This window comes from Verticillium nonalfalfae (assembly GCF_003724135.2).
Source record: "Verticillium nonalfalfae strain VnAa140/NRRL 66861 chromosome Unknown scaffold_4, whole genome shotgun sequence".
Classification (NCBI taxonomy): Eukaryota; Fungi; Ascomycota; class Sordariomycetes; order Glomerellales; family Plectosphaerellaceae; genus Verticillium; species Verticillium nonalfalfae.
Window position 1 is genome coordinate 399,763 of NW_021167229.1, and position 19,732 is coordinate 419,494.

The 19,732-nt window shown below is 57.4% G+C and overlaps 7 protein-coding genes across 7 annotated transcripts; 3 read left to right on the forward strand and 4 right to left on the reverse strand.

The window, feature by feature from the left end:
* Positions 1–719: 719 nt before the first annotated feature.
* Positions 720–2,336, reverse strand: D7B24_006015 (uncharacterized protein; the record flags this gene model as incomplete). The annotated part of the gene is made up of 2 exons (XM_028640157.1): positions 720–2,003; positions 2,061–2,336. The coding sequence occupies 2 exons, from the start codon at positions 2,334–2,336 to the stop codon at positions 720–722; spliced, it is 1,560 nt and encodes a 519-aa protein (XP_028499021.1).
* Positions 2,337–2,974: 638 nt separating this feature from the next.
* On the forward strand, positions 2,975–4,298 carry D7B24_006016 (uncharacterized protein; the record flags this gene model as incomplete). Its single annotated transcript, XM_028640158.1, has 2 exons — positions 2,975–3,525; positions 3,611–4,298. The coding sequence occupies 2 exons, from the start codon at positions 2,975–2,977 to the stop codon at positions 4,296–4,298; spliced, it is 1,239 nt and encodes a 412-aa protein (XP_028499022.1).
* Positions 4,299–4,837: 539 nt separating this feature from the next.
* Positions 4,838–7,397, forward strand: D7B24_006017 (uncharacterized protein; the record flags this gene model as incomplete). The annotated part of the gene is made up of 3 exons (XM_028640159.1): positions 4,838–5,326; positions 5,379–6,052; positions 6,122–7,397. 3 exons carry the CDS (start codon positions 4,838–4,840, stop codon positions 7,395–7,397), a joined length of 2,439 nt encoding a protein of 812 aa, XP_028499023.1.
* An 897-nt stretch (positions 7,398–8,294) lies between these two features.
* SLD5 (GINS complex subunit) lies at positions 8,295–9,127 on the reverse strand (the record flags this gene model as incomplete). Its single annotated transcript, XM_028640160.1, has 2 exons — positions 8,295–8,925; positions 9,003–9,127. 2 exons carry the CDS (start codon positions 9,125–9,127, stop codon positions 8,295–8,297), a joined length of 756 nt encoding a protein of 251 aa, XP_028499024.1.
* A 551-nt stretch (positions 9,128–9,678) lies between these two features.
* On the reverse strand, positions 9,679–10,591 carry PMM1 (Phosphomannomutase 1; the record flags this gene model as incomplete). The annotated part of the gene is made up of 2 exons (XM_028640161.1): positions 9,679–10,389; positions 10,472–10,591. 2 exons carry the CDS (start codon positions 10,589–10,591, stop codon positions 9,679–9,681), a joined length of 831 nt encoding a protein of 276 aa, XP_028499025.1.
* Positions 10,592–11,917: 1,326 nt separating this feature from the next.
* D7B24_006020 (uncharacterized protein) lies at positions 11,918–15,236 on the reverse strand (the record flags this gene model as incomplete). The annotated part of the gene is made up of 3 exons (XM_028640162.1): positions 11,918–12,004; positions 12,141–12,450; positions 12,502–15,236. The coding sequence occupies 3 exons, from the start codon at positions 15,234–15,236 to the stop codon at positions 11,918–11,920; spliced, it is 3,132 nt and encodes a 1,043-aa protein (XP_028499026.1).
* Positions 15,237–16,196: 960 nt separating this feature from the next.
* D7B24_006021 (uncharacterized protein) lies at positions 16,197–18,874 on the forward strand (the record flags this gene model as incomplete). The annotated part of the gene is made up of 3 exons (XM_028640163.1): positions 16,197–16,282; positions 16,342–18,535; positions 18,596–18,874. 3 exons carry the CDS (start codon positions 16,197–16,199, stop codon positions 18,872–18,874), a joined length of 2,559 nt encoding a protein of 852 aa, XP_028499027.1.
* Positions 18,875–19,732: the final 858 nt, after the last annotated feature.

Here is a 19,732-nt window from a genome sequence, read left to right on the forward strand (position 1 = left end):
AACAACGTTGTCGGGGAGTCGAGGAGGGGTGGTGGATGCCGTCCTCCAAGCAGTCAGCATGAAAGCCCTTTTTAAACATGGGGAAACTCAACCCTGGCCGTCGGCTTCGGTCTCGCATCAGACAGCTCTTGAAACCACAGCCCCGATGCAGATAATGGGAACGTTGAAGCAAGGGTGTCAGAGCAGCTAGTCGAACCTTGAGCGTGTGACTGAACCTTGAGTAACGTCGATCTTGCAGCTTTGGTCTTTTGCTGCTCCCAGCTTGCGCAACCTGTCGCAGAAGGAAGCATGAAAGACTACAGACCAGGGTCGTAGCGTCACCTGGACGGTAGCTCGGAAACATCGGAAGGCGATTAAGTTAGTTAACCCATATCGGCAAGTATTATAGTCAAGTTTTCCTCCCCTATCTACATGTATACTACCAAGCACGCAACAAAGAGCTGTCAGCGGCATCCCTGCTCCTCGGTCAAGGCCACCAGTAGCACCCGTGTCGGGCTTCCATCAACATGCTCCGCAGCGGTGTTCATCGAGCTTACTGGAGAATGCATATCAAGGTCCGGAATACGGATGAAACTTCAACCTTTCCAATTGATGTGGAGACATCATTATATACAATCGTGAGTCTAAAAACCACGCCCGTACTCATCATGTCCACCTTGTGCACCGCCTATCCTTACATTGTAGATGTCGTTTACTGCTCATGATGGGTACCCTATACCTTATAGATCTTCCTGTTTTTTTACATCCTCCACGCAATCCTGCCATCGGATATGCCTCATATACAGACACTCGAGCAGAGCAATCAGAGCCGTGCCGCATCCCGTCCCGATCCACAGGCCGTCCAGCTTCAGGTCGGGCGAGCCGAGCTCCAGCCACATGGACAACGGCACAGCGCCCAGGTAGTTGACCAGCAAGACGATCCAAGCGGCAACGTGCTGGCGGGCGAGGCCCCTGAGAACGCCATTGCAGCCGGCCAGCAGCGCGTCGATGACCTGGAACACGGCGACGAAGAGCATTGACCGCGTGGCGATGCGCTGCACGACGTCGTCCTCCGAAAACCACGCGCCGATCTGGTCGCGCAGCAGGAACAACAGCAAGCCGTCAAAGAGGCCGAGGGCCAAGAAGACGACGGCATACAGCGTGACGGCCCGGCGCGTGACATCGACTTGGCCGGCGCCGATGAGGTGGCCGACGCGGGTGGTGACGGCGACGCTGACGGAGAAGGGAATGTGCCACATGACGATGGACACGGTGGTGAGGATGGTCTGTGCCGCGAGATGGTTGGTGTCGATGTAGGAGGTGCTGATCATGAGAATCTCAAAGGCCAGCCACTCGGCCAGGTTGACGGCGGTGCCGGCGGCAGAGAGGCGCACCATGGGGCCCCATCCGCGCAGGGACGCCATTGACCAGCCATTCCAGCACACGTGTGACCACTTGTGAAAGAAGAAGGTATATGCCAGCAGAAGAAGCGGCCGCAGATCGTTGGCGATGGCCTGGCCGAGAGCGGCGCCCTCGACGCCCATGTCGAGCTTGATGGCTAGAAGCCAGCAGAGGACTACGTTGACTGGCGTGCAAATGACCAAGACGACCATGCCGGATCGAAAATCGCCTTGGGCCTGTAAGAAGCGTTTTCCAGCTTCAAACAGGGCGTAGCCAGGCAGCCCAATGAGGCTGATCTGCAGGAAGGTGCCGGCTTTCACGGCAACGTCGTGCTGACGAACGAGGAGCGGCAGGATCGAGGGCGAGCACAGCCAAAAGGCGCCAACGGGGATCATCAGGGCAATCATGAGCAGGGTCATGCGCTGAATGTGCAGGCCGACTTCTGTCAGACGGCCGGAGCCGTATGACTGGGCGCAGAGGGTGTCGAGGGCTGTTGCCATGCCCTCGTAAAATGCCAGACCGATGATGTTCATGGTCGTGAGGCCAATGCTAGCGGCGGCGAGGCTATCGGCACCCAAGCGGCCGGCCACGACTGTTGTGATGACTGTTGAAGAGTACTGCGTCTGTCAGTCTGGTGCTGGATAGGGGATCAAGGATTGGCAGGCGAGTGAGGTACCTACCTGTAGGAGGTATGTGGCGATAAGAGGAACGGAATAACGGAGCAGCAGGCGGCCCTCCGCTGCGAAGCTGCCCTTGCTCTTCAGAGGCGCTGATGTCGAGCCACCGAGGAGCGGCGCCGTCTCGCTCGGGCTTGGTATGTCATTGGCGGCCATGGCCGGCTCGGCGCGACGCTGTACAGGACTTGATTGTGGCATGCTTTGAGGGTAGGTGATGTTCAAGTTTTCTAAGGCAGTGGACAAAATTTGGCCTTGAGCTGCCTCCCTTGAGGTAAACATCTGATGTCGGTGACTAAGCAATGAATTGGCTTCGCGTCGTGGACAGGCGTCTTGCCATGTTCATGTTGTTCGAAGACCGGCATTTTCGGGTATGGCAATGTTTCTATGCGTTCAGTGCCGTCACCAGGCATGCGAATGCAAGAGATTCGCAGTTCTTGGTAGAAGATGCAAGCCTGCATGAGTTCGTCGAACATGGGTGGTGGTATGGCCAGTACTGTCAGCCAAGGAAGGGTTCCTTTTCGTTTTCCTTTTCCTGCTGATCAACCAGGGCAGGTCATCACTGCATGCTGGGGTGCGTTGGACCTAGAAACCGCTCGATTAGCGACTTTAGCGTGTCGCTTCCAGCGGTTCACACGCTATCCAAGTACCTACCTTGGTAACCTAGGTATGCAGCGTCAATCCTTCGGGGGCTCGTTCCCCCACGCTCGGCTTGCCAAACAGGTGTACTGGAAGTACCTACCCACCTACCTAGGCACCTTTACCTACCTACCTAGGTAGGTACCTAGGCAAGGAGGTCGATAGCTGAGCGGAATGCCAAGCGTCCTCTCATCCAACCCAGCTTGCCTCCGCAACATATCCCCACGACTCCATGCGCCATCGTCAAGTCGTTCGGGTCTGGCATTAGGACAAGCAACACAATGCTGTCGAAAGTGGCTCAAAAGCTTCAGTTTCACGGCGCATCGCAAAAACAGAATGCCTCGAGCCCAGAGGCACAGCTGCCGGTGCTTCGTAGCCCGCGAACCCGTCCCATCACACCACGAGCTTCCATCTCAAGCAGCTCATCAACCGCAGCCTTCTTCAGCCATCTCCCCTTTGACATTCGCCGCGAGATACTCGTGCACGCATTTGGCGCCCAGACCATTCACATAGACCTTGTATACGACCGCCCGCGCATTGAAGGGAAGACTCCTTCCACCCACGTTCACCGTCATCGCCGCGCGCCACGACCGACGCTGGCACAGCGCAAGGCTACGCCTGCATTGCACACGCTGAGGTCCAAACAGTGGCGGTGGTACAGTTGTGTCTGCCACTCCGATCTGCCGTGCGGAACACAGTCCTGGTCACGTTTTGCCGAGCCGTGTGACGATGCTTGTTCCGACTTCGGTTCCTGCTGCAGCGAGTGGCCTGGCGAGGCGCCGTCCAAGTGTTCCATCGGCATCATGGGCTGGCTGTTGACCTGCCGTCAAGCGTGAGTCCAAAATCCCAACCGCCTAGAACATTACCAAGCTCCCGCCCACGTCTTTGTCCTGACATGACTTGCGCTGGGGCTCCAGCTACACAGAGGGTCTGGATGTCCTGTGGGGCACAAACACACTCCGCGTCGAAGACATGGTCATCCTCCGGCACGCGCAGGACCTCTTTCTCGCCCATCGGTGGGCGAAGCTCCCACACCTCGAGCTGCGGTGGGCCTTTTCCGTATTCTGGGTATGGCCGGCCGCCGCACCGGCGTCGTTCCAGACAGACCCTTTGCAGCTCTATGCAGACCACGCAGGCTTCCACTCTCTGCTGGACCACCTGCCGTCTGTTCTCGGCAGCTTGCAGACGCTCTACATCTCATTCGAGGGCACCGGCAAGTGGCATCCCAGACGACCACCGGGGACCGTGCTCGAGAAGGTCCTCGCGCCCGTCGAGGCCATGCTGCGCCAGCTGCCCGCGACCACCTTGCGTGAATGCACCGTTGCCCTGCCGAGCTCCGCATACCAGGTGGCACGGAACGAAGCCGTCCTGGCCGGGAGCACCGTCGGGTACTATTGCAGACGGCAGAAGGAGCGGTACTGGCGCGCGCTTCCCGAGCCGACGGCGGGGTTGAAGTTGAAGGGGTACTGGGTCCAGCTAGGCAAGATTGACATGCACCTCCCCATAGCCTGGCCTTGTTTCGGTACTGGTGCCGGCTGGTCGTGGAGAGATGACTTTGACATCCCAGACGAGGATTGTATCCTCTACGGGATGAAGTCCTGGTGAGTTCACCTACCTACCTCGACAAGGATCTACCTTGACAAGGCGTCGATTGCGATCATGCCAAAATCACCTAGGCGTCGGCCGAGTTGAGCCGCTCAACTGGCCGGTATCGCGTGTCTCCTGGGACGGCGGTGAATGGGGGGGGGATCCTGCCTGCGCGGATAGGGCTCCTCACGCCCCCAGGACTCTCTACCCTCTCCACTGATCACTGTTCAGGGCGCCCGAAGTGGATCGTCGGAGTCGGCCGAGGGCCTGGTGTAGGCATACGGTACGTACCGCGGCGCACTGGCACTAAACTCAGGCGAGCTCGCCGAAGCAAGAGCCAGTCATTGGATACGCCAGCATCTTCATCGGAGCTTCCTCCTGTTACTTCCTCCCGACACTCTCCTCATCAACAAAACCTCCCCTCTTTTCTCTTGCCCATTGCCTCCTCCATCACCCTTCCGCAAACCCATACCAAAGGCCAGGTTGCCTTCGTTCTCTCATCTGTCCGTTCCATTGACTTTTGAAAGCCGTTTCCTTCTCGTCTTTCCATACCCACCATGCACGTCGCGCGTCTCTCGGCTACGAGGGCGTGCTTGTCCTCGACCCTACCAACCAGAGCATCATGCAACAGACTCAGCACTCCTTCCTATCGTGCTCTCTCTCTCCTGTCCACGTCCCGGTCGAACGTGCCGCGCCATGGTCTCACCGCACGCTCTCTGCCAGCAAGCCGCTCCTACTCCACGGCGCCCTACGCTGGTGCTCCCGGGTTGAAGGACTTCCTCCGCATCTCGGATGAAGTTGCCGAGGCCATTGCCACCAACAAGCCCGTCGTCGCCCTCGAGTCCACCATTTACACACACGGTGCCCTCGGGAATGACTTGGGCCTCGAGGATATTGTTCGTCAGGGAGGCGGCATTCCCGCTGTTTGCGGTATCCTCGATGGCGTCCCCATCGTCGGCTTGACCCCCGAGGAGGTCGCCCGCATGGTTGACTCGGGCAATGCCCGCAAGGTCTCCCGCCGTGATATTGCCTACCTCGCTGGACTTGTGAGACTCAGCCCTTGCTTTGCGCCATGAGCGGCTGCTGACAACATTGCAGGGTCTTGCTGGCAAGAAGATTCACGGCGGTACCACCATTGCCGGCACCATGTTGCTGGCTCGCCTCGCCGGCATCCGCGTCTTTGGTACCGGTGGTCTCGGCGGCGTCCACCGTGGTGGCCATGACTCGATGGACGTCTCTGCTGATCTCACTGAGCTCGGCCGCACCCGCGTTGCCGTAGTCTCGTCTGGCTGCAAGGGCTTCCTCGACATCCCCCGGACCCTCGAGTTCCTCGAAACCCAGGGTGCTTTCGTCGCAACATTTGCGGACGGCCGCAAGGGTCCTGTCGACTTTCCAGCATTCTGGGCCCGCACGAGCGGCACCCCGAGCCCTCTCGTCGTCGAAAACGAGAAGGATGCTGCTGCCATGATCCTGGCGCAAGAAGCGATGGGCATCGAGTCGGGTATGGTCTTTGCCAACCCCATCCCCGAGGAGGCCGCCGTCCCTGCCGCCGAGATGGCTGCCGTCATCGAGACGGCCGTGCGTGAGGCCAACGAGAAGGGCTTCACCGGCGCCAGGAACACGCCCTACGTCCTGAGCGCCATTCGCAAGCAGACTGGCGAACGCAGCACACTGGCCAACAAGGCTCTCGTCCGATCCAACGTCGCTCGTGCCACCACCATCGCCGTCGAGCTCTCCAAGCTGCAGAGCGGGACGCCCAGCCTCACCGCGGCGTAAGTGTGCCCGGTCCGCTCAACGTTCAGGAAGCAAGTCATGATAAGTCGGAATCTGACAGTAGATAGACCAACATCAAGCAAATTCGTATCCGGAATAGACAAACCTTCACCACCCAAACAAACTACTCCAGCCTCTGTTGACACCGTGCCAACCAAAGTAGACATTCTCGTCGCTGGCTCCGTCGCCCTCGACCTCAGCTGTGACTACGCTCCCACCACCAAATCCACTAACCCCTCCCCGAAGCTCGAGACATCCAACCCGGCTGCCATCAGTCAGTCCATCGGCGGTGTCGGTCACAACGTTGCCCTCGCTGCGCACCGTGCCACAAAATCCTCCCTCGTTCGCCTCTGTAGTCTTGTTGGCGCCGACGCTGCCGGCGATACAGTGCTTACTGCCCTTGCTGCTGAGGGCCTCGACACCTCTGCTATCCGCCAGCTCCCGGCACCGCACCGCACGGCGCAATACGTCGCCGTCAACGACGCCTCCAAGAACCTCGTTCTCGCCATGGCCGACATGGATATTCTCTCAGCGAATGCTGTTCCCCCCTCCCAATGGCGCGCCGCCGTCAAGGCGGCCTCCCCCTCGTGGCTCGTTGTCGACGCGAACTGGGCGCCGCGTGATATCCACGCCTGGCTCGCCGCCGGCCGCGCTTCTCGTGCCAAGATTGCCTATGAGCCTGTCTCCACCGTCAAATCTACAGGTCTCTTCCCTCCAGACACGGAGCTTGACGTCTTCCCTCATGCTGCCGTCGACCTTGCGTCCCCAAACACGTACGAGCTCGAGGCCATGTGGACCGCCGCGCGCGAGAACGGACACCTCGCGACGCAGGGTTGGTGGACGGTTGTCGACGCTTTCGGCCTCCTCGGCGCCCGCGATGCCTTTGTGCGTCTCGTCGGTGTCGAGCTCGCGGATGCGGGTGTGCCGGTGCAAGCCGTGCAGCTCCTTCCGTACATCCCGACTGTCGTGACGAAGCTCGGCGCCAAGGGCTGTCTGCTGACGACGATCCTGGGGCGGGATGACCCGCGTCTGAGCGATCCCCGTGAGGAGAAGTACATTCTCTCGCGGTCGAAGAATGGGAACCCGCACATCGGAGGCGTGTACATGCGCATGTTCCCTGCCGCGGAGAGAGTGGACGAAATCGTCTCTGTCAACGGCGTTGGCGATACATTCTTGGGCGTCATGGTTGCGGGTCTGGCAATGGGCGGACGCGTGGAGGGTTTGATCGGCGTGGCGCAAGAGGGTGCTGTCTTGACGCTGAAGAGTCGCAAGGCGGTCAGCCCGGAGCTGGGCAGCCTGGAGGAGAGTTTGAAGGATGCTGTCGACCTGTCGAGGAGGGCGTGAGGAAATCTGACGGTTGAAATATTATTGGAGTTTGGGCATGGGACGTGAAGCCTCGGCAAAGCGCGTTGAGGAGACGGCACCATTATCTGCCTCAATGGAGGTCTTCAAATAAGCAAAGGCGCAGATACACACACAGGTACACACACATAGACACAGTCAGAGATACTCTCGAGATGATAGATCGAATTGCCATATATATATATATATATATATATATATACTGGTTTACCATCCACTCAATCTCCTCTTGTGTGAAGATCGCCAGACGGCCTACAGTCGGTTGGAATTCTTGATGCCAGGACCGTATATTCTTTCCCTTCCAATGATGTTACTTTGATGAACGAAGGCCCAGATCGTGCTAGGCACCAAGTCGCCTCCGCAAACCACTCTACTCTCCATTGGTGATGCCTATGTTCATATATTCGTTATTCGAGCGTCGATGTCGCGCTCGTCTCGAGGCAGCATGCTCCTCCAAACTCTACCATTTATATTCGATGGGACGATGTATCGCGTTTTCCACGTCGTATCGTATCGCGTGTCGATGTATGCCGTCCCCGTCGTGGAGAAGGACTGACAGATAGAGAGATTGTCGAGGCTACTAACAGAGTAGTCGGTGCGATGTGCCCAGGGGCTCGGATGCTCGCAATCCGTCAGAACGGCCCCGACGCTCGTCTCCGCGGAGCGCGCCTGACATGACAAGAAAAAGCCGGGGGGGGTCACTCGACGAGGTCGCCCTGCTCCTGCATGTCACGATGCCGAAATGCACAATCTCGGGTACGGTCTCAAGACGGCAGCCTCGACTCCCCTGCAGGCTGGCCCCGCGGGACAAGTGCACGACGCAGAGGTGGCCGTCGGCAGGCCCGCCACGCCGTCGCCGGCTCGACGCCGCCCTGCGCCCTACGCCAGCTCAGCAACCCCCGTGTCGACCAGGCCCCTGGCGCTCGACCACCGCAGGATGAGCACGTCGCCAAAGCGGGCATCAATGGCGTCGTCCGAGTCGGTGCCGCGGCCCTCGACCGTGGCGTCGCGCAGCAGGCGCACAAAGACGGCGGCGTCGAGGTCGGGCCCGTCGATCATGCTCGTCATGCCGGCCGTGTCGTTGAGGTTCTGCAGCTGCGGCGGGAAGCTCGAGAGGAAGGAGGAGAGGTAGTGGTCGTGCAGCAGGGCCTGGTGGCGGGTCGCGTAGGCGAGCTCGGTCGGCGAGAGGCGCGCGCGCAGCGCCGGGCTCGCGAGGTAGTAGAGCGTGTGCTTGTCGATCTGGGGGTGGGGAGGTGTGTGCTGGTTAGCTTCTCGCGCTGACGAGGGCGTGGCACTGGGGTTCTGCTTCATCTTCTTTCGAAGGGGTACCTTGGCGATCCGCGCGCGGATGTAGCTTCGCACGAGAAACTTGAAGCGCTCGAGCTCCGTCTGGATGACAATGAGAGCAAAGTTGGTCTTGGGATCCATGTCGCCCGTCATGTCCTCAATGGTCTCGATCTGGCGGGCGATGCGAGCGTTGACGCGCTCAAACAGGTTGTCGGGTGGCCATCTGCGACGCGTCCAGTTAGCCTTCCGCGACGTAGGAAATATGAGGGTACAAGTTTTCTCCAAAGGAAAAGGACGCACTCGAGCAGTTCGGGGGCAGAGCGTTCGGCGATCCAGGCGCGCGTGAGGGCTTGCAGGTCACGGGTTTCCGGAGGGATGGAGGCCGTCGTCGGGTCGACCTGCTGGAGGATGTCGTCGATATCCATGACGGGGGGAGGTCGTTGGGAGGTGAAGTTGCGGGGAATGACTCAGTGTCGTATCATGGCATGGTCGGTCGGCGGTCGACGTCGTCTTGGGGAAGAAGGGAGGCGGTGATGGCAGGAAGGGGCGGTAGGAAACGCGCCGCGCATGCAAGGAGAGACTCGAGATCGGAGGTTTGGCAGTTGGAGGTCGAGATCAACATGGACATGGTGGGGCACGCGGAGGGGTCACTCTGCCCCGCGTTTTGGCCATCTAAGCCGCCTCCAGCGTACATGGCCAAGGTTGTCGATGCGCAGCACAGCATCAATTGAAACGCCCGTTGGAAGATGCTATGGCGGCGATTTTTTATTATTTTTTCTCATGCTCTGTTAGAACAGTTTTGGCTTTTTAACCTTTGTGTGAAAGCCCGGCGTGTCACAGGCATGGGCAAAGTCCGCTTGATCATCATTCATTACGAGTCCAGATCTCCCTAGCAATGAAGAGCCAGATCTACAGTGTCATGGCTGACACAGATTTCCCTCTACCTAAATACGCCATAACCCCATGCCGCGGGTCTCTACAGATCAAAGAGCTCCTTCAGCTGGCGCGCCGTGTCGGCGGGATTGACGACCGTGTGGCCAACGGTACGCTCCGACTCGAAAATCTCATAGTCGTTGCCACCCTTGGCCGTCTTGTCGCCAAAGAAGTGGATGGTCGTGTACTCGATGCCGCCGGGCTTCCGCGCCTCGTCGTCGAGGTGCTTGAGGCAGTACGTCTTGTCCCAGCCCTGGGGGAAGATGTCGAACGACAGCTGGCCGCCGATGGAGTAGGTGAGGCCGAGGTGGGCGAAGCGCTCGCGCAGCTTGTCGATGAAGGCGGCGCGAATGCCGTGGATCTTGTCATACGCCTCAAAGTCGGCGCGCTCCTGGGCCGAGGCGTTACGGCCGACAGGCGAGACGTTGATCATGCCGTTGCGGAACTCGACAAAGGTGCCGCGCTTCACGGGGATGTCGAGGTCGGCGACGTAGTGCAGGATGAAGTTGACGAGCTCCTTGTACTGGTCGTTGCCGATCCACTGCAGGAAGCTGTTGGCGGGCAGGGCGGCGCCGAGCTTGTACGCGACGAGGCCGTTCTCGGCAAAGTTGAAGTCAAACATGGAGGTGACGGGAGTGCGCGAAGGGTCGCCGACCTGTTCCTGCTGCTTGCGTAGGTCGGAGCCGCCGACGGTGCCGATGGCGACCTTTGTGCGGAGCTTCGAGAGGAGGGCGGTCAGTTCGGGGGTGATTGCCTGCGAGCGAGACACACAGACGTCGTTAGCAAAATCCGATCAAGATCATATTCCACAAGCAGAAGGGGGTTCCTGGGCATACCAGGCGAGATGGCGTGAGGGTGCCATCGACGTCGAAGAGGCAGATGGTGTTCTTGATGGGTCGATCTTCGAGGGGAGGGAAGTCCGCAGTGGCCGTAGCCGTGGCTGTCGTGGAGTCCATTGTGATGGCTGGTGATGGGGGATCGGATCTGGCAGAGAGCGAGTGTTGGTGCCGTGTCTATCAGGGAGTCAATTGTGAGACGAACCGCGATGAGAGTTGTAGGTTCGCTGATCTTGATGCAGGGGCGGTCAGGGAGAAAAAGAAGGACGAGAAGGTAAGGAGAGCTAGCTGCAGCTACCCCGCGCCCACTTATACTCGGCTCAGTCCTTTGGAAATACAAGCTACGAATCTCCTTCTCTAGCACCGTAGGCACATCTGAAATCAAATCATCATATCACAATTGGTACCCGGGCAGGTGACACTTTTACACGAGGTACGTGTTCTTTTCTTCTCAAGCTCGTATTGACCGTCACCGCGTCCATCAATCTGGCCAGCTGTCACAATTGGAACGCACTCTAGAACCCCGGCTAGTGCGACCATCTTGATCCTCCCTAGGTAGACACGTCGAGCATTTGAATAGCAGCGCCACAGCCACAAACGGGATGAAGACAATGTTAACTGAAACATGACGCGTATTCTCAAGATGCCAAAGAGACACTTCGCAGCTTTACAAGTGTCAATTGACTGCACCAGAGTCTGGCGGAGCTCCCCTTTTGGCCTCTCCGCCGAAAAGGACCCCTCACTGCCCCTCACAGAAGCGGAACAGGGAGGCTCTTCAGGGGCTCTTCAGCCCGCGGGGTAGCTAACATGGTGGGGGGGGACCTGACGTCCTCCATTTGAGACGAGAGCCTGGGCAATCTTGAGCGAAGTACAGGAGCCGGCTGGCGAACTGGCTATACCGATTTGTTGCAACCCCCCAAATTGCACCTCACATCAAGCCTCGAACAGTATGTCACATCATTGATGCTGAGACTAACCGTCATTTCTCATTTTTCTTTACGGCCACTGCGCGGTCCACGCATCTGCCTCGCTTCAGTTCAAAACGCGTTTCGTCGCTATTTCCTAAATCTCCCCCAACATTTCAGATCGTGCAAGCTAGTCCATCGTGGCTATCCGAATATATCTGCCATGTACCCCTCTACGCAATCTCACATCGTGGTTCCGAGCACGCCAATGGCACTGCTTCTTCAAACGGGGGCTATGCGGCCAAGAAACCCATGTGATCATCAGCGCGTCACCCGCAGAACTTCTTCACGACTTGAAACTCACCATGTCTGCCAGAGGGTCATACCGCATAATCCGTGACCAGCAGTGATCCCAGCAGCTGACTGTTGGTAGGCCCAGCCTGGTTTTACAAGATCAATGCTGGAACAGGTGATTACTGCAAAGCATGCACTGCAATCGACTGCGATGAAACTAAGTCATCAAAGTAACATTGAACTCAAGCTAGAAGAAGCAGTCACCCGACGTTGGGCACCGGCGAAAGAATATGGAAATAACGCTATGCGATAATGACGGAGAAAGCATGCGCTCCTGCAACCAGGTATCAATGTCCCGAACCAAAAGACCGCTGTTAATGCATTTTTTATGCACACATGGGAAGAAAGAGCCATCCAATTCAACGCCCCCATGCTCATGACCACCCTGTCAAAGACACCTCCGTCCAAACGCCTGTCGTCTCAACAACGAGATTGATCGCTGTTCCCGTCGCCCAAAGTGCAATCAGCCCATAGCCGATCTTCCGGGACAAGATCCACTTGTTCATGGGCACAACGATGAGCAAGAGAAGTAACGTGATAAGTAGTGTGATGGCAGAGATCATCAGAGTGCCATCAATGCGAATCTTGTACGGCTTGTACCTGAATGGCTTATCGGGATGTTTTTTCAGCCTGTGTTTGGCAGCTTGTGTCATCATCCAGGCACCGCCGCAGCCAATTCCCAGGAGAATGTTGAGCATAGGACCCCCAAAACAAGCGGACCTGAATGCAATTGTCAGTGATGAAAAACAGAATTAGAGTTGCTTCACTTACAGTGCCATGACCGGGTACCCGAGACGGGCGACGGTGATGTCCGCGATGAGGTCGCCGACGCTGTTACCAGCCGCAAAGACGGTGAGGCCGAGAAGTGCCTCGGAGATGCCCAGAATAACACCAACCGCCTTGAGTACGCCGACGACTTCTCCAGCAATTGTGGATATCCACGCAATACTGATGATGAAACCAAGGAAGCAAAGCAGGAAGTGGTATTTCGGCTTCCGGTCAGGACTCGTTGTGAGGAGCAAGATGCCGAGCAAGATAGTCGACCCAAGCAATGAGATAAGGGACATCCTGACAAGAACCTTGCCAGGCTGCTCTAGGTCCTCATACATGTTTGCCCACAGGATCGCAACAGAGAATAGAGGCCCGGTGAACAGCTGAAGAGCAACGAGCCATCGATTCCAACCGCCGTTGAGCTCTTCGTCCACGGCGGTGCCCAGGTCGCTTTCTGGTGACGGATCGGCCGGGGCGTGCTTAACAACCGGCGGAAACGAGAGTCCTTCGCTAGGGCGATGCCCATCCACCATAGACCGCGTAGCCCCAGGTGAGTGAACGGCGATGAGTGCCGGCGACATCATCGGAGAGGACCTTGCAGTATTAGATCGAGACCTGGACCGCGAATTCCTCCGGTAACGTTGCCACTCAGTCTCCTGCTCGATCGGAATGCTATTTTCGGCAATTATGGGCGGTGTTTGGTGTCCCGAAGCGCCACGGGACGGGCCACCAGTCGGCTCATCGTCCAGATCAACTGGTCCATCTGTTTCCGAGACTGGTAGGGTAATGACTAAGAGTAGGATACTGGGCACAGATATCATGCTGACCAGTTTGTCCCAATGCGACTTCTCGCTCCATCCCTGGAGCGTGGGGAAGAGAGTTGCATGCACCACTTCGGGCGGCGGCAGAACTGCATAAGGCCACCATTTCACCGGCCTCGTATTAGGGATCACAGGCAACGGTGGAATTGGTGCTTCCAAGCGGGCGATGCCGGGCGGCGGGAGAAAAAAATCTGACCTGTCGTTCTGTGCGTTGGGTGTTAAAACCATGGGAGAATCCGTGAAGAAGGCAGGGAAGGGCGAAGTCGGAGAAGATCGCTCGCTGAGACTAGGACCAGGGCTGGGAATGACCAGCTGGGGCAATCGCGGCGTGAGACTGGAGCCGGATGGTTCGCCAGTGACATCAGTTCGTGGGGCGCCGGGATCGATAGGAGGTGGTGCGAGATTGCCCCCGATCTGGTAAGCCGGCGAAGGGCTTCTATTCCTCCCCTGCCCAGCGGGCGTGGATGCGCCGCTGGTACTTTGCGGTAACTCCTGTAAAGGTGGTGGAAGGTTGAATGAAGGTGGCACAGCGCCAGTCGACAAGGCACGATTCCTGTTGACGGCTTCACCTTGGCCAAGCGCAACGGTATGTCGTGAAGAATCCAGTTGCAAGCCGGCAGCAGATACGTTGTCACTCTGAACTCCATCAATGCGGTGCTCGGAGTCTGAGTACGCTCGCGTGTGGCCGTGGCCGCGGATGGGTCCCATTCTAAGATTGCTCTCCTTTTGCAATTGAGCGAGAGCCGACCTGAACTCTAGGGCGCCGACCAGACTGGGTCGAATGGGTGTAATGGTCGTGCTCCGTCTGCCTCGCGGTCGAAGGACCCGCATACTGCTCGCCATTTCAGCAGCAACCTGCCGGCCTCTAGCACCATCGTCATCCTCTTCATTGGATACTTGATCCACGTCGGCCTCCTCGCCCTCGACTTGAATGCGCGGGCCGGCTTCGAGAGCACTGATATCGGCATGACTGGCCCTGCCAGGTCCGCCGCCGCCGGCATCATGATCATCCGGGTCGTCGCGGTAAGGTTCATCGGCCAGCTCATCGTTGGCGTGACCGACGCTGCCATAGACATGGGTCCGTGCTGCATGATCCCTTGCTAGTCTCCGCTTGCGCCTGTTGGAGTACCAATGCCAGGTGACCACGGTGAAGACATAGAAGATGTAGTAGACAATCATGACGATGCACTCCCAAAGGTGCAAATGGCCGTCGGCAAGAAAGCACATGGTGAAGATGACGGCCACGATGAAGAAACAAATGTCTCGAACGTAGGTCCTCCTACCAACCTTGAACTCTCTGACAAGTGCCATGGAGCCCGCGACGACCGCCGTGATGAAGCTGGCGGCGCCAATGAGCTCTCCGACGGCCATGCTAGCACTGTTAGAGCCCATGGCAGCAAAGGTGCTAAAGACATCGGGGGAGCCATTGCCCAGCGCGAGAAAGGTCACGCCAGCCAAGCTCTGGCTCAGGCCAAGGATGTTTGAAATGGTGCTGAGGTTGACACTGAAGAAGTCGCTGGCGGCAATGCCAATGGTGGTGAAGAGCATGCCGAGCCAGGCCACAAGAATCATGAATGCAATGCCGTGATTGTGGTGAAGGTCGCAATAGTACAGCGTCAGGTAGGAAAGGAGACCAGCCTCGTCATCTTGGCAATTGGCCTTGACGAAGGCGCATTGATTGACGGCATTGCGAACCTCTCGGCATTCTGGAGTGGCGCTGGGGCTCCTGGCGAACAGAAGCGAGGGGTCTTGGTATTCGGTGAGCGAGTCGCGCAGGCCAATGCGCCGATTGTACCGAGTCGCGACAAGTGAGTAGGCCGCGAAGCAGCTGAGGAAGAGAACGGTGGTGTAGAAGGGCCGCAAGCTGATGTTGCTCCCTCGCGGGAGCCTGATCTTGGGTTTGGGGGCACCCATCGTCTGACGTCGTCGTCGGGGTTAAGAAGAAGGTGTGGCGGCTATGTCCTGCATCGTGTGGAAAGGTACGGCTTGTGGAAAGCTTACCGGCGGGTCGGCAGGTGGTGAATACGGTAAGTGATAAGTATTGGCGGAGTGGCCAGTAAGGGAATTGAAGACAGGTCTGGGCACCCGAGAAAAAGGGCAAATGTTGTGGCACCTCACGCTGAAGATTTGCTGCAGCGAACGATGAGAACGGATAGAATGGTAGTTGTAGCCACCAACTTGGAAATGAGACTCATGGCGTTTGGGGGACCCTCCCTTAACTCGGTGCCTGGGTCTGATTTGGTTTGGCTTGGTGTGGTGGCGGTCGGTGGTTCAGTCGTGGTCTGTCCGCAGCAGATCGATCGTCTGTGACCAGACATGACATGACATGTTTGGAGGCAGCCGGGACTCGATGCGGTGCTACCTCCAGAAAGAACGACCCGCGCCGCGCTCGCGCGCGCACTTACCACACGTTGCGCCTTCTCCTTCCCAGTTGCACCTTCTACGTCCCATCACAGAACAGAGTTTCCTTGGCCCGGATATTCCTGCCCAGAAACCCGGCAGTGTGGAGCATGCGGGGCGTCCAGCTGTTCACCACTTGGCAAGCTGTGGCTTTACCTTCCTTGCCTTGGCACAGCTTTCCCTCTGAGACGCGTGTGACGGGTGATGACGGACGTGGCAGTGCTTATCAAGCCTCAAGCCTCGGAAGGTGCGATAAGCGCGAATGCCCCGCGACAGAGACACGTGCAGAGAGTATATTGGCGCCTTGTATATCAGGCTTCAAGACATTGTTTACTTTCTCCACAGTAGAGCACCGCTCCAAACACGACCCCGGCGACGTGGATGCGACTGCACAAACAACCCGATGAGGCTTCGTAATTGCGGTCAACCACAATACCGACAATACTGACCGACAGCATCGAAACGCAGCCCAGCATGCCGCGCGTCGCACAAGTACCGCGACCAGGGAACTCGAGGGCTGCATCGAGCACCGCCTCACCCTACAAGAATTCGCCCATCAAGTGCGTTGTTGTGGAGCCATGTTTACTTGGGCCACCGTAACTGACCGACCACCGCCCAGGATCCCGCTGAACGACGATGCTTCGGAGAAGGCCCAGCGCTTGCACTCGAGGCAGGCACTGCATGAGAGACAGATCAATCAGCTCAAGGCCGCTGCTGCCGGTACGCCTGGGCGCAAAGGCAGCGTCAGCCTTGACAACGTTGAGAATGCGTCCCCAGGCTCGGATCCACGAACGCCACGCGGTCGCGCCAGCCGCGGGCGTGTCCCCGACGACGACGAAGATGAGGGCTTCGTGGTGGGCGGGAGTGCAGTGACGCCTATGAAGCGAGTGCCCATCCTAGCCAACTTTGAGGAATGGATGAAGATGGCTACCGACAACAAGATCAATGCCGCCAACTCGTGGAATTTTGCCCTCATCGACTATTTTCACGACATGTCGCTGTTGAAAGAAGGCGACGGCGTCAACTTTCAAAAAGCCAGCTGCACCCTCGACGGCTGCGTCAAGATCTACACCAGCCGAGTTGACAGTGTTGCGACCGAGACCGGCAAGCTGCTCAGCGGCCTCGCCGACAGCAATAACAAAAAGAAGGACAGGGAAGGCGAAGATGGCGAGGGCGATGAGAGCGAGGAGGAGCTTGACGAAGACGGCAATGTCAAGAAGAAGGCCAAGAGGAAAACACAACGGTCCTCTGAGGCTACATTGGCCCCATCCTTCGCCTCTTTGCAACTGAAGAAGTTTGAGCTTGAGTTCGCCGTCGACCCCTTGTTCAAGAAGGCGTCTGCCGATTTTGACGAAGGTGGCGCCAAGGGTCTGCTTCTCAACCACCTCATGATCGATTCGCAAGGTCGCATTGTGTTCGACAGCAGCGACGATGTTGGTGACGCACATACATCCAAGAGTCGCAAGCAGGATGAAGAGGCAGAGGACGACGATGCGGATGACACGCATCAGGCTTCCTTGGTAGATGGCACGGACGACGTGGAGCCTGAGGAGGACAATACGGATGTTCAGATCGATCTCGGTGCGCTTGGTGCCAGATTTTTCCCTGAGCTTGGTCGCCTTGACGAACTCGATGTCTGCCCGTCACTCAAATCCTTCGATCTTGGCAATCCATCAGGCTCGCTTGACATTCCATTCTTGAAGGCTCCTGAGGACTGGCGGGATCAGAATAAGGAAGAAACCCCAGGCCTGGATCTCGGAGACACTTCCGGCATGTTCATTGATGGGGACAATGCGGCCGGGTTCGACGATGACGATCTTGGTCTAGGTGCCTTCGATATGGGCGCGGATGTCGCATTCGGCGAGGGTGGTGAGGCATGGGCCAGGGAGGCCGCACTCGAGCCTCAAATGCGAGTTTTCAATGCTGGTGAGGGTGATGAAGAGGGTGGCATGATCGACCAGGCGGGAGGCGACTATGTTGTCTCGATGAATCACGCACAGAAGGCGGACAAGATGCACGAGGACATTCTCGGGTATTTCGACCAGGCATTACAGAAGAATTGGTCGAGTGCTGAGCACTGGAGGATACGAAAGATCAAAGACGCCGACAAGCCTATCGGGCCCGCCAGGACACGCAAAGAGAAAGCGCCGTTCGAGGTCGACTTCTCGGCGCCCCTGGACCAGAGCATCGCTGATGCCCTCTACACACAAGCGGCCAGCAACTCCGTTATTTCCATGCCCAAAAAGGACTGGAAGACCAAGTCTCGCAACCTGCTTCCAGATGACAAGCACTTCAACTCCAAGTCCTTGCTTAACCTATTTCTTAAGCCGAAAGCCAGACTCAGCAATCGCCGCATCGGCGGCGGTTTCGCCAACTCTTATCAGGACCGGGACGTTCCGGCCGGGGAGATGGACGAAGCTTTCTGGGCGCAACAGAAAGAGCCTCTGAACGCGCTGGGGGGTGAGACGGAGCTACCCCAGGGAGATTACGACGCGAATTTCTTCCAGGACGACGCTCTTCCCTTCGCCGGCGGTATGGACGATGACGATGACATGGAATTCGCGGACGCCCGCGAACACTTCTCGCCCGGAGCCGAAGGCGACGCTGGCATGACGGAGGGTGTCGGTCTGACGGCGATCCTCAATGGCGAGACGATGGCGAACACGCTGGGAGCGTTTGGCACGACGCTCGTAACGTCCACACGGCGCATTCGACCAGACTACGTTCAGTATGCCCGTACGGCGAAGAAGGTTGATGTGAGGCGGTTGAAGGAGGAGATTTGGAAGGGCATGCGCCTGGACAAGTTGGAGGCGGTAAGTTACCAACAGCTATATCCGTTCGAGGATTCCACTGATACTGATATGTTCGAGCAGGACGTCGATTCATCCCAGTTGATGACGCCGCCACCCTCCTCTGAGGCGCCCAGTGATGAGCAAGGAAAAGACAAGATGCTCAAGTTCACCGAGGTCATGAATGACCTGCAAACGGTGTATCCCAAGCCGATGATGGAGGACATTTCTACAAGCTATTGCTTCATTTGTCTTCTCCATCTCGCCAACGAAAAGGGACTCGTCATCGAGAACACGGCACAGCTGAACGAGTTGGAAATCCGGAAGGACTGGACAGCAGAAATTGCGGCGGGCGGCGAGTAACTACGTTGAACGCGCAGAAATGTTTTTATCAGGCAAGGGCGTGTAGAGCATCGAATCACGGAAATCGGGTTTGGGCGGGTTTGTCGGTCCCGAAATGACTTCATCGTATGTATACTGGGTGGCACACGGGATCGGGGCATCTCGTATGATGAGAATGGGCGACGGTAATGAATATGCGTCCACACGTCTCGCGTTTCGCGTGTCGAGGCAGAAGTCTTGAGTGATCGTTCACTTCTGGCGAATGTGTGGAGTTCTCTTGGCCAGCAGTGCAGCAAGAAAGATCTGTAACCCAAGTAGTCTGCTTTAGGGTTTCAATCCGAGCAGGGCTGGCTTCGATTTTCAGCAATTAGCGTATGCCCAGAATTAGGAGTAAGCACTGTCGATTCAGCCTTTGAAATTTGGATATTGATTAAACCTGTTTATCATGGGAGTATACAGTACACTGCCAAGCCCATTCGTCCATATCATCTGTCGGCTTGTCGTGTGATGAGGCCAGGAGCAGCCTTCGCAACCAAATAAAGGGTACATGACGGCCATACAGGCTCATGCAGATATCCTATGTGCTTCCTTGACTTGCGCACCTATCGAGCGTGGACTCGCCGCCTTAATCTAGGCATCTGAAGTCAGACATGGACGCTCCTTGGATTCCGAAACGTGTTATTTGCCTGCTGCTAAAGCATCCTTGAGAAACTGCAAATGTGTGAAGGAAGTGAAGAGGCGAACGTGGTGTTTATGCACAAAAGTTGAATCGTCAGATCCCCGACGTCACAGCCTCCGCCATTTGATCCAAGACTTAGTGATTGTCGCAGCCCACGAAGTACCAGTTTAGGGGTATCTGGAGACGGTGAGTATCCACAA